This window comes from Mauremys reevesii, linkage group 12 (genome assembly GCF_016161935.1).
Source record: "Mauremys reevesii isolate NIE-2019 linkage group 12, ASM1616193v1, whole genome shotgun sequence".
NCBI lineage: Eukaryota > Metazoa > Chordata > Testudines > Geoemydidae > Mauremys > Mauremys reevesii.
In genome coordinates this window covers 1,475,296-1,501,523 of record NC_052634.1, presented here as the reverse complement: position 1 = coordinate 1,501,523, position 26,228 = coordinate 1,475,296, and the positions used below count along the sequence as shown (strand labels likewise).

Genomic DNA, 26,228 nt, shown 5'->3' with positions numbered 1-26,228 from the left:
CCCTGTAAACGCTGCAGGAGCATGCCAGTATCCCAGAGCATGCTGGGGCACCGGCCCAGTGCCTGAACTGGCCAGCCTGCCTCTGGGCTAAAGCGCGAACACTGTGGGCCCAGGTCTGGCTTTACCCTCTCGCTCCATTAACAATGGCATGGACACTGGCATGGCTGAGAGGAGCATCAGGCTCCTCCTCTCTCAGTGTCCATGCAGGCAGGGGGGGTTGGGTCACTCCCCTGCTGGGGGCAGCACACAGGGGTTTGCCAGCAAAGGGGAGCCGGGTGCCACACCCAGCAACCCGCTCTCTGCTCTCTCCCACACCGCTGCGGCCCGTTTGTGCACTCAGCCTGAGATCGCAGAGGGCTGGGTGCTATACAAACCCTGCAACATTTTCCATTACGTTTTCCACTCTCAGGATGTTTTATTTTTAGTGCATGTTTGTGGTTAAGAGCAAGAGGCCAGGATAATACAGACTGCAATTCCTCCAGTTTTCAGCCCAGCGTGTCCTGCCGATGACCTCGAGCCTGGCCTGCGCCCCTCCTCCAGAGGACAGCGGGGTCCAGTGGACAGGGAGGCAGCAGACCTGAGCTCTCAGCTCAGCTCCTCTTTAGGCAGGTCACGCTCCTGCCCTAGCTAATGGTGCTGACCGGGCTCTGAGGTGCTACCTAAGAGCCGGGCATGTCACACTCCAGCCTCGGGAGGTATTTTGCCCTTGTGGCTCAGTGCTGCTGTTCGCCTCTTCTTGCTGGCTGGCTTGATCTAGGAGTGGGTCAGGGTGAGTCAATCCCTCCGCCGCACCAGGAAGTGACACATTTCCGGTCAGACACTAGCCAGGTAAATGCTTTGTCTCCTCCCCCTCGTCTGGCCAGACTGTGAACTCGGCAGGGCAGGGACGGTCTCCGAGGTCTTGGCTTCACACCGGTGCACCATTTTCATTCGCACTTTAGATATGGACTTAAACTGGTGTAACTTGTGTTTCCAAACAAAGGCCTTGTCCTGTTTCTGTACAGAGCCTAGCACAACCGGCTCCAATCTGGGCACTTGCGGCAGGAACACATCATGGCCATGCTGTCCGGCTGAGGGTTCAGAAATCATGAGTCAGGACCCTAGCCTGCAGGATAGTAAAATGTATTGGGGGCGGGGAGGGCGTGTTCTGTTCACTTTGTGCTTTCTGAGTGTTTGGGGTCCCATTCGCTGCAAACAGGAGTGTGAGAGCTGGCTCTGGCCCTGGCCGATGACAGGACGGTGGGCTAGACGGGCCATTGGTCTGGCCCGGTCTGGCTGTCCTTAGGAGGGCATAGAGGGAAGCTTGGAGCCTGACTCCTGGCAGGTGTAACAGTCAGATAGCCAAGGAACAGAATCCAACAGTGATTATTTGTTTCTGGGGCCCGACTCATGCTTTTGGAACACTTAACATTGTTAATGCTGGGTTCTGCCATGTAGCACTCACTCACACAGCTGCTTCTGGCCAGGCAGCTGCTTGGTGTGTTTTTAAGGCAGCTCCCATTATATCTGGAATTTTCTACCTTTCCTCTGCTCCTAAACTTCCCCAGGAGTCACAGATTTCCTCCCCCGAATTCCAGCTGGTGTGTATAATCCTGTCCACCAGGACGCACACTGTGTTGTATCTGGCACTGCAGCAGTCCACCTCCACATCAGCAGCGGGGTGCAGGGCAGCGGTGCAGGGACAGACACCAGCTGGATTGCCTGGGCAGGTCATTTTGAAACCATAAAAAAAAAACCCATCAGATATTTCTACATGATACAAAAAACTCATTAACAAACCGTTCAAATCCCCTCCCCTGACAACTGCGAGAGGCTCTAATGACACAGGCCGTTAGCTGCAGAGGCAGCTGCGTGTGGACATTGACAGGAGAACTACACGTTACTGCCCGCAGGAATGGTGAAGGGCAGCCCTGGGGCTCAGGCATTGGGCTGACCTGGTTCTGCCACTGACCCCCAGGGAGCCCTCTCTGGGGAGCATTGTCCTTCCTTTCTCCCAGCCTGTGTCCATTTAGACAGGCAGCTCCTCAGGGCAGCCTCTGCCTCTGACCAGGGCTTGGTGCAGCACCTACTCCTAAGCAGAGGCCACTGTAACACAAGGAGCACAATGCAAAGGGGCTGAACCGTGTGAGTTTCAGCCTTTTCCCTTCCAGTACCATGTCCTGCGGCACTGGCTTGCCCGTCCCCCCGGGTTCTGACGCGAAGGATTGGAGGAAACAGGCCTGACGTTTCTATGTACAAGACAACAAGAACTGTATAATTTAAAGACAGAAGGGACCCGTCAATGCAGGACTGTGCCTTATAGGATATTTTCAAGTGCTTCGTCAAGTCCAGTTTTAAATGTCAAGTCATGGGGCTTCGGCCACTTCCCTTGGGAAAATATTTCACCAGCTCACAGTTCTCACCACCGGGACGTTTCCCCTGATATTCTGCTTATATTTCCCATCTTGGTTGTTGGCAACATGAATTGACTTCGATGTTCTGGAGGCATCGTGTTTTCAGGGCTTCAGGGCAGCACCAAGTCATAGTCCTCCGGCCAGTCCGTGCTCAAAGGGCGATCACTGGCATTTTGCCCTGTGGCAGCAGAACTGCGCAGAGGATCTCGCTGCACCTGGAGCTGGTAGCGGGAGAAGCCACAGCCCCACTATGCGCCCGTCTTGTCCTTAGTCACTCTCACTCTGGGAAGAGAAAGGGGAGCAGAGCGCAGGTTAGACAGGAGACACCAAAGCTTCAAGCAGCACCCGTGGGTGTGGGGAGCGACCTGCTCCCGAGTTGTGTTGATTTCCATGTGCCACACAGCCTAGCTCCCACTGGTGTCAGTGGAGTTGTGATACACCACAACTGTATAGGCAGCGGCACAGAGGCAGAGTGGTGCCGTAATCCTCTGCATCGGCAGCGGCACAGAGGCAGAGTGGTGCCGTAATCCTCTGCATCGGCAGCGGCACAGAGGCAGAGTGGTGCCGTAATCCTCTGCATCGGCAGCGGCACAGAGGCAGAGTGGTGCCGTAATCCTCTGCATCGGCAGCGGCACAGAGGCAGAGTGGTGCCGTAATCCTCTGCATCGGCAGCGGCACAGAGGCAGAGTGGTGCCGCGGGGAAGGGTCGTTTTGGTCAAAAGGCACCGAGTCAAGCCCCAGTCTTTGGGGACGTGCCAGGGGATCTGTAACACCCACAGTGAGCAGGCCGGGCCCCGGTAAAGGCTGGTGCTCAAGATGGCTGCGTGGGCCAGCCTGGAACCCACGGCTCTGCGGCGTTATTGCAGCCCAAACCCTGTTTTCCTGCCTAACAGCCTGTCTGCAACGACAGACAATGGGATAAATCCTGCCTTCAGGTAACTCCCCTGAGCTCAACACCATCACTCTGGAGTTCCACGGGTGGGATCAAGAGCAGACTCTGGCCCACTTAGCATTGCAGGGGATGAAGCTTTCACCCATTAACTCCCGATGAGGATCTAGTGTTCACACTTCTCCTCATTTCCCCTCTTGCTGCCTCTATTTCAGCAGGGGCTCCCAAGCCAGGGCACTACCTGGAGGTGAGGCGTGTGCTTTGCCAAGGGACCTGGGGCTGATGGCAATTGCAGCACAAGAGTCAAGCCACCAAGGTCCGTCACGTTTGTTTGGGAGCCATCTGGAATTCTCAGCTCTCGCCCAGGGTGACCATGGCATTCGCCTGCACACATGGAGCAGAGGCAGGCGCTTTTCCCCACTGGAGCTCAGTCCTGAGGCCAGCTCACCTCCATTTTGCTGTGAATCCAGCTGAGGAGCTCTGTAACTTGAGTGTAAACCCCAGGCTTGTTCTTCTGGCCACAGCCAGTTCCCCAGCTCGTCACTCCGGCCACGTACCACCGGCTGTTATCCTCGCAGACCAGGGGGCCGCCGCTGTCGCCCTAGAGCGGGAAGGCAGAGTCAGGAGAACTCGAAGAGAGACCCCACCGTGCACTTGGTTTGCACAGAGGTCTCAGGTCACTGCACAGCCGGTGCACACTCCAGAGGTGCCGCCAGGTACAGTGCCCAGGACACGGCACGTCTCCAGGAGCAGCTCGTTCATGCGTCTGTGCTAAGACAGGGGTGTCTGTGGATCAACGTGGTGCCCACCCCCACCCCTGCCCAGGGCTGCAGGCCCTTCCAGACTAACACCGGCAGAAGCCTCACCTGGCACGAGTCCCTCCCTCCTTGCAAGTACCCTGCACACATCATGCGGGGGGTCAGCTCGCCTTCGTACACGCTACTGCTGTTGCAGATCTTGTAGTCGATCAGGCTCACTTCCGCCTCCCGCAGCTTTGGGGAGGTGTTCTCTGGAACAGTGACAGAAAGGGGACAGGTGAAGCAGTGCCCTGGGCTCACACACCGAGAGCGAGTCCCTGGCCACCGGCTGTCACCGCTAGATCACACGCTGCAGGCCCCCGGCACATCACAGCCGTAAGCGAAGGTGCCGCAGGGATCGCTGTAACGTGTGATTGCACTGAATGGCGAATGAGCTCTTTGCACTACAGAATCCCACAGTAGGGAGGTCACTGGCTCTTAGCCGTGCCCACAGAACGGTAGTCTCTGAAATCACATGCCTCGTTTCCATAATTCAGACCACTGGGCTTCCTCTCACAGAGATCTTCATGGTGGCTTCACAGATTAAAGTCACGTTAGCAAAACTGGCCACCAGTTTTAGGCAAGTTCATCGTGGGGGTCTTCAGATCAGGACCTGCTGGGCCCTGATATTACTGAGGTGCTGAGCCCCCCTGGACTTCCAGCAACAGCATCTCAGCGCCTCTGAGAATCAGGACCAGCAGGTCTCAGGTTGGGCCCCCCAGAACTGAGGCACTCAGAGTCATTGGCCCAGGTTGAAAATTCTGGCTCCCCCCATACTCCGCAGCACGATGCGTAGCTGCCTTTTCGGTGCTCCCCCACGGTGCTCCCCGGCTGGACTGAGGTCACAGCAAGGCCTGTGGCCCCTCCCCAAAGGGATGTCGGATTCAGTCCCCACTCTCACCTTCATCCTCACTGGTTTTGCCAAAGCCAGTGATGAAGCACGTCCTCCCAGCCCGGAACGTCTGGCCAGACATCGGGAGACAAGCGGGGCGGACCTGCCCTGGAAGACAGGAAAACACCAAACAAGGAAAGAGTGAGTCTGAGACGCACCAGGGAACAGCTGCAGTTTCTGGTGTTCCAGCAGCCTCCACAGGGAGTGTTGTCCTCCGAAGGAACTAAAGTCGGGTCTTGTCCCACTAACCATCTGTCAACGGGTGACCCCCCTGGAGTGCCCTCCTGTGGCAGGCCATGGCAGAACTGGTGCATCTGCCTCAGTTTCTCCTCTCAGGTAACCCAAGGAGACTCTGCCAGGCTCTCCTGCCTTGGGCTGATTTTTTGCAAAAGCAAAGGGATTGTTTACACTATATCACCCCAGGCCAAGTAGTCCTTCACATCACATAGCTTCTCAGCCACTGACGTAACACATGCCATGTTCCGGCATCTTCCGCCACACCAGACTCTGTCAGCCCTCCTGTGTCCCGGAGCCAGAGAGCCGCCCCAGCCCTTCTGGCTGGAGTGCACCCACTCTTCCCAGCCTCTCTGCGGGGAGATCACCCGCACCAGGGAGCACCCATCGCGCCCCCTCGCTGCTCCCCTGGCTTCAGCTCTCCGGCATGCAGATACCAGCGGGTACATTTTCCGCTGCTCCCCTGCCTTCAGCCCTCTCTGGTGTGGGAAGGTCAGCCAGCAACCCCGTCTTGCTGCTCCCCTGCCTTCCCCCATGAGAGACCTCCCGGCCCTGGCAGCCCTCCCCTGCCCCTCGCTCAGGCAGCTCTGATTCACCAGCTCTGGTCCTTCACAGCCCAGCTCTGCCCTGCCCCCTTGCCTGGACAAAGGGAGCAACTGTTCCGGCACAAGGGAGCCAGGGCCAGCCACCCTGTGACATCCGCACTGTGGCCAAGCCAAGCAAGAAGGCTCAGCAAGCATCGGCCTGGGCACACCTCCCCGGGGGCTGGGAGGCATGAGGCCCATGCCCTGCGTGCTCCAGGAGCCCCGTCCTAGCACCCACCACGTGGCAATGGCTGTCAGGCCGGTCTCTGAGCACTGGACGAAGCCGTTTTCAGATTACACGGAGGGAGGGGAAAAGTCTTGGCTGTAAGAGCGTTTGTATGGTGCTTCCAGGGGGTGCGTTCATTGGTGCTATTGGGGTCTCATTCCCAGGTCATCTGCCCAACATCCTATTAGCCAGACCCCAAACTGAGCTCCATGAACATGCCTACAAAGCCCCCAGGACCCATTTTTACAGGTATAAATCAACAGATGTTCTCTGTATGGCTCAGCTGTGCAGGGCCGTTCACCCCACATGCCCATGGTGCCGGGGGGATGATAATAAACACCCATTTAACAGCTCAGCGTTACCCCCTCAGCCTCCTGTCTGCCCGGTGACAGCTATCAGCCCCAGTCCTGCCACTGATGTGCAGCGGGTCCCTTTGCATGCATAAAGCCCCACTGACTCGGTAGCCCGCTGCAGGTAGCCAGCATTGTGCACATGGCTGGGCCTTATACTGATTACAGTCAGAAAAGTGCCTGTGTAAATCCAGCACCTTCTTACCCACAGTCTCTGCCTCCGCCCCTGCTCTTCATGTGGCTTGGAGTCAGACTTCACTGCCCAAAGATGCCTTAGCCCCTGCCTGGCCTGTGGAACTGATGCTGCTCTGGGAGAGGGTGCTGAGTCTGTTCTGCCTCATGCACCACCAACAACGTAGACACCTGAGTTCTGGACACAGAACCTCCCGCTTCTGGTTATGACGGGTGAGGCAGGTGGGACCAGACCAGATGGCAGCGCTGGCACGGCAGTTAGAACAATCACAGTTCAGATCTGGAATCGCTGGGAGAGGCCACGCCTGGTACTGGATTCTGACTGTACTTGCTCTTTTCTCCCACTTAGTGGGACAAGGGGTTTCTTCTCCCCTGAAATGTCTGCCAGCTCCCTGTCAGTCCTTCCTCGCTCCCAGGAACAGGAGCACCTGGCTGGCCAAGTCGAGCAGATGCACCGGCCCTGCAGCTCCCAGCCTGAGGAGGTTGGGAATTAGCCTCACCTGATATCGTTAAGGGGGTGGCGAGTTTCACCAGAGCGATGTCGTAGTCATCGTGGTCATCGCTGTAGTTGGAGTTGATGATGATCTGGGCGGTGGGGATGCCCTTGGCAGGATGGAACAGGTCGGAGGCCCCAGCGTACACTTTCCACTCGTTGAGGATCTTCACGCTGTTCCTAAGCGGACGCAGAAAGGGGGGGGGGGGGGTGATGCAGTGACCGCTCTGAACAGCAAATGGCCCAATCCAGGCCAGGCAAGCGCAGGGGCAGCTCTTACACCAGGTCTGGAATCTGCCGTTGCCTAGTGCCATCGCCACGCCGGGATTCTGCACAGTGCCCTTACTGCACGCCCAGCTCAGAGGCCAGCAGATTAGAACTGAACGCCGCTGTCTACAGAGATATCAACAGCAACTTCTGGCAGCCCTCAGCGAGCTTCTGGTAGCCCCCTGTTCTTCTCACATGGCTGGGTTTTCAGGCCAGCCTCCAGCCTCCCTCCAGCACTTCGTTTCAAGGACGGGAGTTAAAAACTTGGCACAAAAAGCCCTCTCCCTGTTTTGTTCAGATCAGACCCTGCTCCCTACCAACATCTCCACCATGCTGATCGAGGGTTGGGTCGCTCGGCCTAATCCAAGCGGGACTTATGTCTGAGCCTGGTCCGGGTACGCAGGTCAGTGCTTTAATTCCCCGTTCTCTTATCTACGGCACAGATCTCGGCTGTACATTCTGCATGGATGCTGATTTCTTATTCCAGCCATTGGCCCCGATGTGCATGTTTGCTATTGGCTTTCTGTCTGCGCACCCCCAGCCGCGGATGCTCCCACCTTACAATAATTACATATAAACCGGGCGCCTGTGCAAGGATCGGCTGCTGGTCTGTGCTGGAGAGCTGCAGCTGCTCCAGGAGCTGGCCTGGGCTGGAACACCGCTGTGATCCTGCCCTCTAGTGGCTGACAGCTAGTGGAAATTCTGCCTTAGCTCTTGTGGTGCAGCTGCCGGTTTCGTGTCTGAAGTCCCAGCAGGGAGAGGGATCCCGGGTGACATCAGCGTTGATCTAGAGCGACTCAAGCTCCAGCAGAATCCGTCTGCATTTCAACGCTGTGACCGAGAGTGGGACATAGCTGCCGATAATTCCCATCTCCTCCGGTTCTCCTCATCTAGGCCCTTCCCTCACCAGCCGCAGCCAAACCAACCTTTGCTGGCTGCAGCCAACACAGCCAGTTAGCAGGAGCACCACTTACATGAAGAAGCAGTGGGCAGCTGTCAGCACCCACTGGGTATCAATGACTGTCCCCCCGCAGATGTGGCTCAGCCCATACTGGAGACTAACTTGCCAGGGCCACTTACTCGCCGAAGCTTCGTTCCCCCCAATGATCCGGCCAGAAGTCCTCTGTCCACAGCCTGGAGGAAGAGAAACAAGCTGAGGAGGCAAATCTTCCCCATGGAAGCCTGAGGGGAAACTCAAAAAGGTCCATTAGCTTTGTCAGGTGCTTCGACAGGAAAATCAGGCCAAGGATCACCTAACAGATCGCACACCTGACAAAACGTGCTCACAGATAACACAGCAGACCAGATCAGTGGCCCATCAGTTTCAGTATCCTGCCCCCAGCTGTGGCAGTGGCTTTCTGCTTCAGTGGAACTGCAAAGAGAACCCAGTAATACCCTAGACAGCTGTACAATGCTGGCTGCATGCCAGGGAGGAGAGTCTAAAGTCATTCAGCCTCCACTTTTACAATCCAGCTGGACAATTGGACTATCCGACCCCTGCGGCTTTGAATTGCATGGGCCGTTACTTATACCCACAGTGAAATAGGGTAGCTATTATGCTAAGTAATATATATTCCACTGAGCTGGAGGGGTAAGAAAAGGGGTTTTTTGTTTAGCTATCAGTGACAGACACCTTAAAAACCCGTGAGTTGTGACAGACAGGTAGGTGGATACAGAGATGAGTAGAGCAGGATAGATGACCAGTTCTAGGGACAGGCCCCTAGTATTTACTTTTATACGTTTACAGTAAGTGAGCCCATAAATAGACAATAGCACAGACTGATATTTTCAGTCTGCCAAGAAAGAAAGAAAGAAAGAATCAAACAGTGTAAAACTTTGATAAAGAAAAATGGCAGTTTACATGATGTCACAAGAGATCAGTTGAGTTGATCAAAATTTTGTGAACTTCAGTTAAATTTTGAATTTTCAATGAAAATTTTCAATGAAAAAAATAAAACCCTGAAAAGTTTGATGAAAATTCTCTCACTTTTCCAACCAACTGCTGAGAAACTGGGATCTGGCAACATTTTCAAAACCCAGTAAAACAATTTCAAACCATTTTCACACCAGTTCTTTGAGTGGTTTCGAGACCCGCTCTAGACCCAGCTCTCCTATCACCACGTCTATGCTTTATGGCAATGGTAAAAGCTCCCTCTTACTTGTGCATCGGAGGGAGACGTATTTTCCCGTGGGACACTTGGAGCTGCAGGAGAGAACAAAACAAACAAGAGACAAAGTCAAACACGGGCCCACGCTGAGACAACACAAGAGCAAGAATCCGAGTGGCTGGTCCCTCACCCTCCCGCCCGTCCTGACCTGCTCAGCCAGCACAGAAGTATCCCAGATGCTCTCTTGTTGCTCAGTAAAGGGGAATGGGAGTTCTCTCTACAAGATCACGTCTCCCCTTTACTTCCTAGAAAATCCCTTCAGGTTGCCTCTCTCTGTCTCGCAGCTGCAGCCCCATCCCTGGCAGGTGCACACAGTAGCAGACAGACACGGGCTGACTATTTTGGAGCCACTCCAGATTTACGCTGGTGTAAAGTGAGACCAGAGTTGTTTGTTCCAAGGTGCTTCGGCTCCCTTAAGCACCAGGCACCCGTGGGCCATTGCTAAAGCATGGGCCACTCTCCAGCAGGCTCGGACCTGCCCTGACTTTCCTTGGAGGCGCGTGTTCCCGCTGCAGAACAAGCACAGGGGCTAACTGCACTTCACGGTTCTCTCAGAAATCCAGCTGACGGGAGACTGCTCAGATTGCTCCTCTGCCCATTAGCACTCCCATCCCATTAGGGGATCAAACCCCTGCAGAGCTCCAGCCACAGGCCTCCCCTCCCTTTCCTGGAATTGCTGGAAAAGCTGCCATGGTGGAGGGGCTTCGTGTGTCCCCCTCTGAGCAGGGCTGCCAGCCTGGGCCAGAGCGACAGACCGCCGTCTCCTCTCTAAAGCAAAGAGCCCCGTCTTGCCAGGCCGCTAATCATCTCTGGTGCCCATCCCTGCCTCCCGTCCTGTAGGCAAGCCAGCATCGTATTGCTCTGCTGACCACTCTGCACTGAGCAGGGGTTCTCATTCCGGCGTCCACAGCGAACTCAGGCCTTTTTCCCAAGTTAGTTCAGAGGGGACCATGCAGCCAGTGCCGTGGGCAGAGAGGGGCCCTAAGCGGACAAGGAGACATAGGGAGGAGCAGGGAAAAGGCAACAGATCCTCTTCATTACCTGTTGAGACTCTGCTGGATCGTGGGATGCTCCTTGGTGACAGTGAGGCTTTTGCCAGGGAAGGAGGCTGGCACGTACTCCGTGTGAGATATGCTGGGAGGAGACAGGACACGTCATGCTGCCAGGTTTCCTTAACTCTAGCTCAGCAACGGGAAAATCAGGCATGCAGCCAGAGAGGGGCATCTCCCCTCCGCTGCTGCCTCTCACACTGAACTGCGATGTGGCCCTGGCACTCGAACCCCACAAAGCGCTAGTTCACGAGTCCCCCAATCTGGATTAGAACCTAGGTCTTCACCCACTGTGCGTTTATAACAACCCCCTGCTTGGGTCACCAGAGGGGCTGGAACGCAAGCCCCCCAGAGCAAACAGCAAGGGCCTCAAAGGTACGGCTACACTGGAATAAAAGATCCGTGGCATGGCCGCAGCTGGCCAGACTCAGCTGACTTGGGCTTGCGGAGCTAAGGCTGCAGGGCTAAAAATTGCTGTGACCCTCCCCGCTCGCAGGGTCCCAGAGCCCAGACTCCTGCCTGATCCCAAACATCTACCCCACAATGCAACAGCCTCACAGCCTGAGCCCCATGAGCCTGAGTCAGCTGACCTGGGCCAGCTGTGGGTGTTTAGGTGCAGTGACGACAGACCCAGTAGCTGGCAGCTGTAGTAGCCTGACGTGAACCAGCCACTAGAGGGGGGCAAAGATCCTAACGTGGGTTGTACTAGACCAGTGGTTCTCAAATTTTTATACTGGTGACCCCATCACACGGCAGCCTCTGAGTGCGACCCCCCATATACATTAAAAACATTTTTTGTATATTTAACACCATTATAAATGCTGGAGGCAAAGCAGGGTTTGGGGTGGAGGCTGACAGCTTGCGACCCCCCCCATGTAATAACCTCACGACCCCCAGTTTGAGAACCCCTGCTGGTCTATCCCAGGGATTTTTGCATCGCTGCACTGACAGGTTAGCCACACAGATGCAAACCCTAGTACAGAGGCACTGCACTAGTGTAGAAAGTTATTTGCACCATTGCTTGTGTAAACAACCTGGCTAACCTGCACAGTACAAGTCACTTCTTGCAGGGGTGCTGTGCGTCTGCACTGGGGGCACTTTGCAATGGGACAGCGACACGGGGGTTTCCCACTGTAGACAAGCCCCTTGATTCCCCTTCCAATAACAGCCGTGCATGGATCAGCTCCGTTCCCTGCCATTCCCAGCTCTGGTTCCCCTGGCCGCAAACCCCAGGGGTGACTTAGCAAACACCACACAGGGAAGGTGCAGAGAGAAACAGGAGGAGTCCATGCAACCCTCAGCAGCTAGCAACCACAGAGCAATGGCAAGGGAGCGGGGAGGGCCTGGTGGCCGGAAGCCGTTGTGGGAGAGATTTTCAAAGGACAAAGGGCTGGTAGGGGCCCAGTGGCAGTGCCTTGGGGCTGAGCACTTCACTCTCCCTTGTGCCTTCGGAAAGCTCCCCCTGGATGCGAGGAGCCCGGGAGCAGGTCATTTTGGGCATGGGCTGGGTTTCTCTGGCTTCCGTCCCCCATCACTAACTAAACACGCCCGTCCCTGGGGACTTACCTTTGAAATCCCAGTTGCTGGCAGGTCTTCCTGGAGAAGGAGTCGTTCCAGGCATTGCTGCAGACAGGCAGCCACTGATTCTCGGTGCTGGAGTAGACGTGGAGCAGAGACTGATCCCACCTAAACCGCACTGCAGGCGCGAAGGAAGGAGACAGCAGAATCAGCAGGGGCTCCAGGCAGCTCTGCAGCTCCAGCCCACCCTTAGACAGGCACCCGGGCCTGGCAAAGAGCCCAGCCCCCTTGCACCAGGACTGAACTTGCGCCTCTGTGTCATGATCATGCACAAAAGCTGGCAAATGACCAGCCTGATTCCCCTCTCCTGCCCACGGGCGTAAATCAGGAGCCGCCCCACTGAGCTGATGGAGTTCGACAGGTGCCAGGCCACGGGGGAGGGGGGGGAGCGAGGAGAACCCCGATGTGCAGTGTGACAGTGAGCTCCACCCCAGCACCAGGCGACAGCAGGGGGCAGGGGCAGCCCAAGGCAGAACTAGCGTCCTCCGGGCAGCCCCGGCCAACGTGCCTCACTGGAAGCGAGTGCAGGAAGAGCCCCGCCCAGCCTCTTTGTCCCCTCCAGCCCTGGCCTCCCTGCGGGGCTGTCGGGAGTGCCGTGCGTGTGCAATTGGTGCCAGTTCTGAATCCCCCCTGGGAACACCAGCTAACCCCACACAGGCCTCACCAGAGTCATCACCTGCACTAGCCTCAGGCACTGCCCAACATGTGAGAGCAAAAATCAGTTCCGTGGCTACCCCCTGCCGGCCCAGCCGCTGCCCCCTCTCACGCCAGGGGCCCCAGCTCCTCCCAGCTCCTGAACGTCGGGGGTCTCAGCATTCCTGGGCCCCGGGCCCTTGTGCCATCTTTGGCATCAGTGCAAACTCCTGCCCCGGGGACCTGGTCACGTCTGGGGGCTCGCTCAGAACCGAGAGCACAAGGCCCTAAGACAGGGCCTGGGTGAAAGCAGCAGCCTGACCCCGCGGGACCCCTGCGTCCCAGGTGCGTTACCACAGTCCAGCTCATCGCTCTTCTGGGAGCAGTCGACCACCCCGTCGCAGCGCACGGCTCGGTGGCTGCAGCTCTCAGCCGGCTCCTTGTACAGAAAGTCGGTGTTCGACCGCCAGAACAGGACTGCAGGCAAACACACAGAGGAGAGCTGGAGACAGTCGTGGCGGGGAGGTCACCTGCGCTGGGAGGGGATATTTCCTGCCAGCCAATTCCATCCTGGGCCCGGCAGCTCCTTCACCCCAGGCACCCCAGCTGGGGCATGGTCGCACTCCCAGACCTGCGCTAGCTGCAGGGGCATTTATTTGCAGCAAGCAAAACCTGGGCTGGATTCTTTGGAGCAGTCACTGTTGTCATTGCTCCAAAGTCCCAGTGAGGGGCATGGAGAGGATGCTCCCAAGGCGCAATCCCCCTCACATGGTATCCTGCTCCAAGGGAATCCTGCCATTATTTGCAGCAGTAAAGAGCAGGATCACTCGGCCCGATGCCCCTCCCTCCGGTGCCCCCACACTCAAACCAAGTGATTGTCGACTCAACCCCCCGCCCCCATATCAGTGCTACAGCCCGCCCCAACCCCTGCCCTCTATGGGGAACTGTCTGGAAAACTGGACACATTCTGAACCCTCCAGAACCTGAATCCACATGGCCGACCCCCAGAAAAGAGTTCACAGCCGAAATGGGCCCAGCCCAAACACTGGATCATGGGTCACAGTTCAAACCTCAGGCTGTTCTGGGCCAAAGCTGACTGGGCGTTTTCTGAGCCGGGCTTCTGCCCTTGGGATTTCAAGGTCAGATCCAGAGTTGGGTTTAGGCCAATCTCTACTTCACCTGATCCCCACCCTGGTCCCTGGCAATCCAAAACTGCTGCCTTTGACTCAGCCCCATTCAAAATCCACTCTCACTTCACGCAGTTTTAATTTGCGTCTGCAAAATATTCGCCCAGTAAAAATGCTCTAAATCCACTTGCTACTGCAGGGGCTCGATAATGCAACTGATAAAAGGAAAACCAGCAGCTAGATTTGACAACGGAGCTGAAAAAAAACAACCTCTTCATTATCTGTAAAATCTTTGCTGTCTCTGCTGATTTTTCCCTTTCCATTTGGTGGGCTCTTACTAATTCCCCACTGGCTGTGTTCCTTGCACAGAAATTACCTCAGAGTAGGAGGGACTGTGCTGATAGCTGTGGCCACACTTGAAAATATTTGCAGGAAATGGAAAGTGTTGGGCTTATCTAAACATCTAACCATCTGCCTCTGGTTACTTGGGTGCATGTCACATCTAAAACACTAGGCAGAAGGGCCATAAAGAGAGTAGGATGTTGTTCTAATTTCCTAGTGAAATTCTTTGCTCCCAGGTGTCTAGCAGATGTCAGGAAAACTCAAGAAATAGAAGGATGGAGGCATCCCACCGCCTGGGCCCTCTTTCCAGGAATCACATCCTTAGCACTGCAGCTGCACTGCCTCCTTCTGACAGCCAGGCAGTGCCATTAGGGGCGAGCCTGTAGCTCCCAGGCTGTGGCTGGAGTTGACAGGAGGAGTGGGGATCAGCTGAGCTCCTAATGAACGCCCTCCTAGTCTGTTATCAGTCTCAGATAAATGATGTTAAACCAAGAGGTTGTATGTGACACAGAAAATACAGACCATAAATCTCTAGTCCATGTCTATTAAGCTGAGCCCAGAGTGGAACATCAGATCTGAACTGTCTTCAGTCTCGGGGGAACTTCGGACCCACGTCAGAAAATCCCAGCCCATGCTCCCCTCTATAATGGGCCAAACCTGAACACCCTGAACTTTAGGGGCGTGGGTGCTGACGCAAGCTTTACAGCTCAGACCTATGTCTCGCTGCATGATGGGACAGGCCACAGGTAGCATATGCTGGGCAGGTTAAAGAATGTGAGAATGGGGACATGGCTTTCATTTCTGGCTCCCCAAAGCCCACTGGACGCAGTGAGAGTCTTTGTACTTATTTCAATGAGCTTTGAATCAGGCCCTTAATCACTTCTTTTCAGAGTGTCGGTTTCCCTCCTGTTGGCGTTTCTAATCCCAGAACCCGGCTGGCAGGCCAGTAGCTGTGCTTGGCCTGCCCAAACCCAAACTAGGTGACATATTTCCCCCAGCAGGCCAAGCCCCTGGATGGACGCAGGAACTTGGCCTGCACCCCAGGACATGCCAGCGTTGCTGGAGGCTAACGAAGGGGAAAGGACTCACAGAGCAGGATGAGGGCAATGAGCAGGACTATCAGAAAGGAGATGCAAAGGATCAGCGCCAGCCTCTTCTGGCCCATGCACGACGAGACCTTGCACCTTGCCGCTGGGGACACTGGGGATTGGGATGACAGAAACACAGTCACTGGTGCACATGGTTGCAGAGACATTCCCATCCAAGCTCCTCCCCAACAGAGAGGAGGATGCTCAGCCCTTTGGACATGGCAGCTGTGTTACCTAGGCCCACGGAGGCATGTCTGGGGATGTGCGATTGCTCCTTCGCCAGCAGGCACATGTCATTTCTGACAGGTGAGGAAGCAGGTGTCCCTAGCACACACCATTCCCATTACAGCCCAGGGATCCCAGGCTAGCTGCTTCCCACTGTGACTAGAGCAGTCTGGGCAGAGGCATCCCAAGGCTTCTCCTGACAATGCGCCCAGGCTGCTGCTAGGGCTGAGAGAGGCTTCATTCTCCTAGCACCTTCATTCCTTGGTCCCTCTGCTGAGACTGACAGCCCAGCTGCTCACCACAGTGTTTTCTGGGACCCAGAAACGCATGTCACACAGACCGCCGCACAGCAGCTCTCTGTCATGGCAGATGTGGGCTGGATTTGAACTGGCAGCCTCCAGGCTAGATTGGCCCATACCATCGTTGTCCCCATTACGGGTAATTTTAGTGTAAGCCCTGGTTCTCACAGGCAGGATGTACAGGCCATCCGCGTCACCTCCCCATTCCTAAAAGCAGGGCGCACCCCACCCTGGGGCCAGGTGCAGAGGTGATGCACAAGGTGCTGTGAGTACAGCTCCTGACGCTAGCTGGGGTTGCCTGCCATGGGGCTTGGCTCCCTCACACGTTGGTAGAGCCAGGCCACAGGCATCTAAGTGAGTGCAAAGAGGTAACATACACCCCTTACACATCGCTCTGCAGGAGGATAACGTACACCTCAGCACATTCCCTCCCCTCCTACCACTGCTGCCACAGCATCCCACAGGCCGCAGGGAGCCTGCCAGCTTCCTGTGAGGTTGTTCCTTTTAGCCAGTCGGGGTGACAGGACACAGTCGCCGGCAGCAGTCCATATGAGACTGCACCATCTAGTCCCATCTCCCAGTCAGCTCTCCCAGGGTGGCGGGAGCTAATGCATGAACGACTGGGGCTCACAATTCCAGGGCTGGCTGGAAGCACATGCCCAACCTCTCCAGGAAGCAAGGACTTCCCAGTAGCTGTAGCTGCCAAGAGACCTGCCCCACCCATCTTACTTGTGTTGTCACAAGCCACGTATCCTGGTGGAGCCGGTCCAGATTCTGGAGCGCACGGCATGAAGTTGCTCCCACGGACCCTTTCTCGTGGACGTGCAGCCGGGGTGGTGATGGGTTGACTGGCTCACGCGGCATAGGGGTTGGGAAGGAGGCTGCTGTTTGGCAGAGCCAGTCTGATCTGTAGGTAAAGAACACACCGTCACTCACACAATCTGCTGGAGATGCCCAAAGGCCAGGCTGGGTGCCCAGGGACAACTAGAAGACTTGCCTTCATGAAGCAAGAGCCAACGTACGCAGTCAGGAAATCCCAGTAACATGGCTTCCTGACGGAGCTGGCTGGCTTTGGTAGCCGAACATCTCAGCACATGTACCTCCAGGGTACAACGGGCCAGCCTATGGAGGCAAAGAAAGCCCTAGAGGTGCCTCTTCCCCGAGTTCTTGCAGAGCTGAAAAATGCTGAGCATCTTTGCAAAGAATCACACTGCATCATTCTGGTTTTTCTCCTTTTGGAGGCTGCCAAACAAATTCTCCAAGCTGATCCCCTAGCTCAGGGCATCTGATGGAACCTTTGGTACTCAGCTCAGGCGTGGGTGGCTTGGTTCCCCAAACAGCGCCTCAGTGTCCATGTGAGCACCCAGGGGAGGAATCAGGTGCCCCAATTTATGTACCCAGGTTTGGAAACTGAGTCTCTATCATTATATAAGTCCTCTGAGTCACTCATTCAGAAAATGCCAATGTAACTTCCAGTTGTTAATTAGTAACATTTCATAATTGGTGTTCCAAGGCCGAAACTTCCTGAGCCCTGGAATGCTGCTCTGCGATTATGTCACAACTGATCGGTGTGAACATGGGACCGGATATTTATCTCCTCTACTCAAATTCCTCTCTCCTGAGTGCTTTATTAATTTAATCCAGATACGTGTGCCGTGTTCCCCCATTTCTCCTTGGAGAGAGCCTGAGCTTTGAATTTAGAATAAACGTTATTTTTTCTGCTAATGTGGTTTCTGTTTTAAATCTCGGGCTAATTTTAGCAGTAAAAACATCACATGCAACAGAGAACTTGCAAAAAGAAAATGTCACTTGTGCAGTGAGAGAGCCCAGGAATGGTGCAGCAACCACCAGAACTTGCTATGAGTCAGCCCCTTCATATTGTATGTGCAAAGGGGAAGCAAGTCAGATATTTGCGGCTCATAAACATTGAGTTTAAACATGGAGTTCATAGTTCCTTCTCCATGTGAAAAACGCAAGGGCTATATCCGTTGGTATCTTTCTCCTGAGGGGGGTCCACTCATTTTCAGTGCTTACTTATCATTTGTCCCACCGAAACTCTCTCAAAACCTTAATTCATGACATAAGCAACAGACCTGGAAAGATCTGGCTTGTCCCAAGCAGCCGCTTCCCCAGCGAGGTGTTGAGTGAGGGAGAATACTCAGCCAGTGAAAGAAGGCAGAACCGTCCCATCATCAGGGCAGGCAGCCATTGTTTAATCAGAGATCCTGGGCACTAACCTTTTCAAAGGCGTTGGATACATCACTGCGATGGAAGTGAGCCTGAGCTGTTAGGTTTGGGCCTGAATCATGGCCGTTGGGATTTCTCTTATGCCCATCTCTACACAACATAGGAAGGGTGTATGCCATGAACAAGGGAGGTGCCCCCGGAGAAGCCAGCACTTAACACAGTTCTGCCAACCCCAAACACTCAAGAATCATGTCAGGCTCCAAAAAGTAATGAGATCAGCTGAAATTCATATCTTTGGAGTTCCTTCCATTTGCCCTCTGGCTTTACACCCTGCAGGGGTCACTTTTTCAAGCTTTTCTCCACAATCACGAACTTCCTTTTTAAAAAAAGAAATGAAAACTGAGATGCTGGTGTATTCACATGACTGCAGGAGCTTGGGCTTGAAGAAAACCACCCAACACTGTGAGACTCATGATGAAATCACAAGAGCTTGTAATGCAGTTAATATATTACCCTGATTCCAGCTGAATTTTCTTATTCAGTATTTTATTTGGCCTAGTTTTGCCCAGTTTGCTATGGATATGGCAGATTATTTCCTGAGTGCATTGGAAGGCGGTCACATTTCCCTACAGACTCCGTCAATACCTTCAATGTTACAATGTCATGTTTAACTTCCTTGGCTGAGGCACCACAGATATCCCTACCCCTCCTACAATCAGACTATTTTCTCTTTCCCCCCTTTGGTGGAGCACAACAATATCACGAAAGGCTCTAGGCCTGCCTACACTTACCACTTGCAGAAGGTGAATGACTGATTTGTCAGTTCTCTGCCAATTCAGAAAAATAATAAAAATAAAAATGTTTTGGGTCGACCTGAAAATCATCATAACGTTGGGAAAAAACCTCATTGTGGGCCAACCGAAGTGTCTCGTTTGGGTTTTTAGCTTTTCTTAATGGTTTGACATTTTTTCGATACAACTGAAGGAAGTTTCTAACTTTGCAGATCAAAACAGCAAAACGTTTTGACTTTTTTGGCATTTATTTTGTTTGTTTCTTTTAAACAATTCAGTGAAAAACAACACAAATTCAGAAAAAGTTTCGGCCAAAACATTTTGCCCTGCTCTACTCACGCAACACACTTAAAATGAGGGGGTGTCTCCTTCTTGAGCCCTGCCCTGCACATCATAGACTCATAGACTTTAAGGTCAGAAGGGACCATTCTGATCATCTAGTCTGATCTCCTGCAGAATGCAGGCCACAGAATCTCACCCATCCACTCCTGTAACAAACCCCTAACCTATGTCTGAGTTATTGAAGTCCTCAAATCATGGTTTGAAGACCTCAAGCTGCAGAGAATCCTCCAGCAAGTGACCCGTGCCCCATGCTGCAGAGGAAGGCGAAAAACCTCCAGAGCCTCTGCCAATCTGCCCTGGAGGAAAATTCCTTCCCGACCCCAAATATGGCGATCAGTTAAACCCTGAGCATGTGGGCAAGACTCACCCGCCAGCACCCAGGAAAGAATTCTCTGTAGTAACTCAGATCCCACCCCATCTAACATCCCATCACAGACCACTGGGCATATTTACCTGCTAATAATCAAAGATCAATTAATTGCCAAAATTAGGCTATCCCATCATACCACCCCCTCCATAAACTTCTCAAGCTTAGTCTTGAAGCCAGATATGTCTTTTGCCCCCAGTACGTCACCTGAGAGCTAGCCTGGTCTGGCCTCTTGATCTAAATGGGAGCCTTTCCCCTTTAGCCTGATTTCAATGGGCTTTGGATCAGGCCCCACAGGGGTCTCTTCCAACGTTACATGGCTGAGTAAGGCCATTGACGGAAGTCACCTTAAATCTGGTCGTATCGTGTGATGTTTGTGGGTCTTGCTGGCCCTTTAAAACCAAGTCGAGTGGATTAAACTGAGCGACACAAAATGAAGGAAGGTCAAGTGGAAGCTGCCCACCCAGAACACAGGCAGTCTCCGTACAGCACACAGCAGCACTGCTGGTTCACCCAGTGCCTACCCTGCCCACGGAATTCACTGCACAACAGGGCACTGACTCAAAGATGGTGGGTGGGTTTTTAAAGCATGGCTCATGTCATGGACCATTCCTGTGACCAACCTCAATGGCTCACAGCCAGGGCATCACTGGCGGGAACAGTGAGGCCCACAGGAGTTAGTGTCAACGCTTTTAAAAGCAGCGGCTAATTTTGAGTGCTCAGCGTGACGCACCAAAGCCAGATTGCCAGGGGTGCTGAGCACCCACGGGTCCCACAGGCTCCAGCTGGAGTTGTGAGTGCTTAGCGCCTCCTTAAATCTGGGTCTCTCAGACTGAGCACCCGAACTTGCCTGGTCACCCTTTAAAATGTTAGCCAGGGGGACTCGCCCCACCCACCCAGTCAGTCAGTCGCAGATCTGGGAGCAGAGCCCTCTGGGATTCTGGGCTTTCAATCCCATCAGACCACACTGCCTCCTTCAGTAACACATACAGGCAACTGAGGCCCCGATCCACCAGCCACTGAAATCAATAGAAAGACTCCTGCTGACTTCAGGAAGCGATGGGCAGGTCCTAAGCTAACAGCAATAAGAGCAGTCAAGCTTCATGCTTCAGTGCATGAGCTAAGCATCTGCATGAGGCCGGGGGGACTAACCCTCGCCCAGACAGGGCCAGCAGCGCACTGGGGGTTGTTCCCTCAATAGGGAAGAGAGGCCCCGTCCTTCTCCACAGCTCTCCCTTCTGACCTCAGAGTCTCTATGTGCGACTGCTGCTGTGGTGACCTCAGCATCGCTGCTGGCCAGCTGGTCCCTAGTGGCATTCACCTGCCCACACCATCAGCACAACCAGTGAGCTGCCAAGGACTAAGCCAGCTGTGAGTCAGGACTCCCAGCAGGGTTAGAGAGGTGGGCAATGAGTGGCTCTCTGCCCTGCCCCCCAAAACATGCAGAGGAGCAGAGATGTCACTTCCTACCTGTGCCCCTCCAGAGGCTTTCACACTCCCGGAGTGGAGGAGAACAAAGGCAATTTGCCTTCCTGTCATTTCCCACAGGACTTGGCACATCACGGAGTGGCCCAGGGGCTGACCTATTTTTAATTTCACTGAAATAACCAGGTTTCAGAGTGGCAGCCGTGTCAGTCTGTATCCGCAAAAAGAACAGGAGTCCTGTGGCACCTTAGAGACTAACACATTTATTTGAGCATAAGCTCAAAGATCTACAACCTATCCTGAAAGATGATCCCTCACTCTCACAGATCTTGGGAGGCAGACCAGGCCTCGCTTCCAGACAGCCCCCCAACCTGAAGCAAATACTCACCAGCAACCACACGCCACACAACAAAAACACTAACCCAGGAACCTATCCTTGCAACAAAGCCCAATGCCAACTCTGTCCACATATTTATTCAAATGACACCATCATAGGACCTGATCACATCAGCCACACCATCAGAGGCTCGTTCACCTGCACATCTATCAACGTGATATATGCCATCATGTGCCAGCAATGCCCCTCTGCCATGTACATTGGCCAAACCGGACAGTCTCTACACAAAATAATAAAGGGACATAAATCTGACATCAGGAATCATAACATTCAAAAACCAGTAGAACACTTCAACCTCTCTGGCTACTCAGTAACAGACTTAAAGGTGGAAATTTTGCACCAGAAAAACTTCAAAAACAGACTCCAATGAGAAACTGCTGAGCTTGAATTAATATGCAAACTAGATACCATTAACTTGGGTTTGAATAGAGACTGGGAGGGGCTGGGTCATTACACATATTGAATCTATTTCCCCACGTTAAGTATCCTCACTCCTTCTTGCAACTGTCTAAAATGGGCCATTTTGATTATCACTACAAAAGGGTTTTTTCTCCTGCTGACAATAGCTCATCTTAATTAATTAGCCTCTTACAGTTGGTATGGCTACTTCCACCTTTTCATGTTCTCTGTATGTATATATATTTCTTACTATATGTTCCATTCTATGCATCTGATGAAGTGGGCTGGAGCCCACGAAAGCTTATGCTCCAATAGATTTGTTAGTCTCTAAGGTGCCACAAGTCCTCCTGTTCTTTTCACTGAAATAGCCAGCCTCCCTTCTCAGATCCTCCCCCAGAACAGTGTGGCTAACCAGGAGCAACAGGGGCCTGAATTTCAAAAAGGTCCATGCTCAGCTGCACGGTTGGAGCTCATTGCAGTCCCATGAGCAAGGCTCGGGTAGAGTTCCTGTATCATCTCATTGCGTTCATTGGAGGTGGGACTTGTGGCCAGACCAGACATCCAGAGAGCGCAAAGAATGGTAATCTCTGAGCACCAGGCAAAGGAAGGTTTAAGTGGGACTTAAGGAGCACAAGGGGCTTGTGCTGTCTTCTGTCACCCAGACAACATGGAGCGAGAGCTGCTGGACACTGAAAACGTGTGCTGAGTAATGCACAAGTGTGTGCGTGGTTTGAGCCAAACGTGTTGCTGAGGTCACTGCTGCAGGGCCTGAATCATGCACAAAACGTTGGGATAGAAACAATAAGGAGAGAAGCTAGAAAACTAATGGGCCAGATCCTCGCTGCTGTCAGTCTGCCTAGCGCCTTCGACTCAGTGGAGGATCAGGCCCAATAGGTTTGAAGTAGAGCTGGTAGAGTAATTTTCTGCTGAATTTCCTGATATTTTTCTAACCGATTTCTTGACAGTTATTGATTCTCATTATGTGTCCTGCTGATGGAGATGGGATGTTGGGGGGAGATATGCACAGGCAGCACTTTATTAACTATTTGTCCATCTCCAGTTTTAATCTCTGAATTAAAACTGGAACACATCAGCACCATAGATGTTAAGGCCAGAAGGGACCATTATGGTAAAATCCAGGCTGCCCTGTTGCTCAGCACAAGCCAGAGAACCTCACCCAGTAATTCCTGCCTCAGTCCAGAACTTTTGCTTGAGCAGTAGTGAATCTTTTCAAAAGAAATCCCATCTTGACTTAAAGACTGTGAGTGAGAACCAGTCTGCCATGTCCCTAACACCGCAGAGGGACAGCATGGATCGAAGCCCAGTGTTCAGAATCCAACAATGACGGGAAGGCAGATGCAAGAGACAGTTAGAAATTGTCTGCACCTTCACAGTGGGTGTTTAATCAAAAATGAAAGGACACCACCACAGGGCCTTACGGTACAGTGAAACAAACAGAAACTGAAAGTCACAGGAATCATTTCAGTAGCAGTCACCTGAGAGGAATGAGATCAGTGGCAGACCAAACAACACATGCGGTTTTGAACTAGTTGAAACGAGCTGCCTAAATATCTGCGCTTCTTCTTTCCTATTCCCCCGATCACCAAACAACCTGCTGTTAGCCTCTGAACTCATCTGCCTTTCTCTGAGCTAGAGTGGAAACGGGCTGGCTTTTTTGTGTGTTTGCATAGCACGGCTGGTGCCTGATAAATAGTGCATTAACATAGTAATGATGACACTACCGACTGTCTAGCAACGGGCAAAATTCCTCCCACTGCAGAGCCAGCGCAAGGTTTATGCCTCACTTGCATCTTCTGGATGGGATTAAATGGTTAGTAGGCCCTGTGCTGGCCAGAGTTTCACCCACTGTGAGTATAAACAAATGATCCCTTCTCATGCACTATCATAGGAGGAAGTTGAGGTGAGAACAGAGACAGTCTATAATGAACCAAAACCTGTGGTGTGATGAAGCAAAACCAAGCATGCTTCATTCTGCAATGGTATCTTGGATTTTTCCTCCTATTGCTGTCAAATATCCGGGGACAGGCAAGGGTCTATTTAGCACCCAGTCATTAGGATTCTGAGCAAGGCTATCAGTCACAGTGACTTTTCCCCTTTGAAATCTGGTCAGACTCTTTAGAGCCCAGATGCTTTAGAAGATGCCAGCACAAAGAAGGGAATAATGCTGACATATTAAGGGACATTCTGCAACGCTAAAACCTTGGCTCTGTGTTGGGTCAGCTGGAGCAGGTCAGAAATGGATTCCTGCACGCCAGTGAGACAAGCCCCTCATCCACAAAGCCCTCCGTAAAGGGAATCAGCACCATTCCACCCTCTCTACAGATGGAGAAACTGAGGCACAGAGCAGGGAAGGGGCTTACCCAAGGTCCTGCAGTGAGTCAGCAGCAGAGCTGAGATCAGCCCTCAGGACTCCTGACTCCCAGGTCCATGCTTTCTCAACTAGAGGGTAAGCCAAAATTGTCAAATGTGAGTGCCTGAAGTTAGGTAATTTACTCGATATGTGGGTGCCCAAATGACTGGCCTGATTCTGCAAAGCAGCTGTTCTCCCCTCGCCTTCCAACATCACTTAGAGCTGGACTCAGTTTAGGCCAGACTGTGGGATTGATACCGGGCAGCAGGAAGCCACATCAGCCCCGGGGAGCTCTAGGAGTGGCCATCCCTCATTAGCACAGTCCTTCGCCAGCACACAGGAGGGGTGTACTTGCTGCACTGGCACTAAGGAGGGTGAGTGCGGTCAGTGAGGGGATGGTTCGCGCCCTGGGATCATAGCGTCATCGATTATAGAGCCAGAAGGGACCGCTGTGATCGTCTACCTCCCGCCTAGCGCAGGCCCTCGGACTTCCCTGCATTCGTTCCTGTCTGAGCTAGAGCCGACTGTTTAGAAAACACCCAGTTCTGATTTTAAAATGGCCATGCTGGAAAACCTACCACCCCTGGGCAAGCTGCTCCGAGGGTTCATTACCCTCGCTGTTAAAACCTGCCTTTTATTTCCGGTCTGAATTCGTCAGCTCCCAGCCACTGGCTCGTGTTGGGCCTTTTCCTGCTAGAGCAGAGCTCATTATTTGTTCAGCACCAGGTTGGTCCTAATGATCCAGCCACCCCACAACCTTCTCTTGGTTAAATTGAACACGTCCCCTGAGCATGGGGCTGCGTCTGTCCATGTGCAGAGAGGGGTGGGGTGGGCACAGTGATAATTGCAGCTCAGCACCTTCCCAGTCAACGTCCAGCTGCCCTTTCCTCCAAGTAAGCACGCACCGCAGCTTGGCTCAGGAGCGGCACCCGCAGAGCCGGGCCGACACCCCGGGGCTGAGGCCGGGGCACAGACAGAGAGGTTTTCCCCATGACAAGGAACTTACTGTGCATCAGTCAAAGTCGATGCAGCTGTTAAACCAAACAGGCTGGTTATTTCTCCTCGGTACAGTGCACAGGAGACAGCAATCACTGTTCGCCAAACAGAAAGGGATAAATGTCAGTAAGAGGAGAGACTATGGTTGGATGCTGGTTGCTAAGAGGGTGAAAATCATAATTAGAAACGAAGAGCAGGACTGCGGAGCTCCTTCCCGTGCCATAGGTCAGTAGAGTCTCAAAGTCTTTGCGATAACACTACACAGCACATTACAGCATTCGCACCACTCTGAGATATTGCCCCCATGGCACAGATGGGGAAACCGAGGCACAGAAAGGCACTAAAGTGACGTGCAAAAGGCCAGGCAGGGACAGAGCAGAGCTCAGGAGTTCCCAGCTCCCAGCCCCACGCTCAGTCTATTGGATCGCACTGCCTCTCTGTACCAAACACAGGACCACACACTCTGTGGGAGCACATTGGTGCTGCTCCAGTGACGTCACCAGAGCAGGGTCAATTTACACTAGCAGAGCATTTGGCCTAATCCCTGGTCCTTGCACTTCCATGAGGCCCTGGTCTATTTCACCATGAAAAGTCAATGCCACCGAGTTAAAATTAAGATCCCCTTCCCTAGCACAATGCCACCATCTGCTTGGCAAACGCTTGTTAAGCCTTAAAGCACCTTCTGAGGAAGGTAACTATTATCCTGCCCCTTTTACCAATGGGGAAACTGAGGCATGGAGCAGTGATGGTCAGTGTCAGGGAATAGAACCCAGAAGTCGTGATTCCCTCCCTACCCCACTGAATTCTCCCATCTGTTACAAACATGCTGCCTGGAGAGGAACATCCTACAGAGAGGACAGAAGAACAAACCCAGGTTCCCCCCACAGAAATTACCTCTCACATGCAAAGAAAGCAGCTCATTAATTAAACCCCAATCTCAGGGAGCCTACTTCCCTGCATTGCTGGCTCTGCAAGGAGCTGGAGGAGCAAGCTTACCAGATAGCTATCCCGTTCCATGGCCGCCACCAGGGCTGGAGTCTGGGGATCACAGTGCCGCCAACTCCAGGGTTTTCTGGAGAGCGTCCGATCCCGAAGAGAGCAGGCAGTTCTATGGGAATGGAGCAGGA

At 53.4% G+C, this 26,228-nt stretch overlaps 1 protein-coding gene across 3 annotated transcripts; it reads right to left on the bottom strand.

Annotated features, from left to right (window-relative positions):
* Window positions 1-1,707: 1,707 nt before the first annotated feature.
* On the bottom strand, window positions 1,708-26,228 carry TMPRSS13 (transmembrane serine protease 13). Of its 3 annotated transcripts, XM_039496495.1 has the most exons (14): window positions 26,098-26,228; window positions 25,112-25,196; window positions 16,556-16,733; window positions 15,304-15,414; window positions 13,100-13,222; window positions 12,101-12,230; window positions 10,527-10,619; window positions 9,477-9,520; window positions 8,292-8,451; window positions 7,058-7,230; window positions 4,981-5,079; window positions 4,149-4,291; window positions 3,731-3,883; window positions 1,708-2,675 (listed from the first exon to the last, which is right to left on the bottom strand). In XM_039496495.1, the coding sequence occupies exons 3-14, from the start codon at window positions 16,614-16,616 to the stop codon at window positions 2,661-2,663; spliced, it is 1,305 nt and encodes a 434-aa protein (XP_039352429.1). In that variant the 5' UTR covers window positions 16,617-16,733; window positions 25,112-25,196; window positions 26,098-26,228; the 3' UTR covers window positions 1,708-2,660. The 3 variants fall into 3 exon arrangements, with proteins under 3 accessions (XP_039352429.1, XP_039352430.1, XP_039352431.1); XM_039496496.1 differs by lacking the exon at window positions 25,112-25,196 and having other exon boundaries at window positions 26,098-26,116; XM_039496497.1 differs by lacking the exons at window positions 25,112-25,196; window positions 26,098-26,228 and adding an exon at window positions 24,116-24,152.

Excerpts from the sequence above, each read along its gene's own strand:
- TMPRSS13 (XM_039496495.1), bottom strand. The coding sequence starts at position 16,616 with ATGCCGTGCGCTCCAGAATCTGGACCGGCTCCACCAGGATACGTGGCT. Across the intron at positions 15,415-16,555 it reads CGTGGCTTGTGACAACACAA|TGTCCCCAGCGGCAAGGTGC; the intron begins GTAAGATGGGTG and ends CCCAATCCCCAG. Across the intron at positions 4,292-4,980 it reads CAAAACCAGTGAGGATGAAG|AGAACACCTCCCCAAAGCTG; the intron begins GTGAGAGTGGGG and ends TCACTGTTCCAG.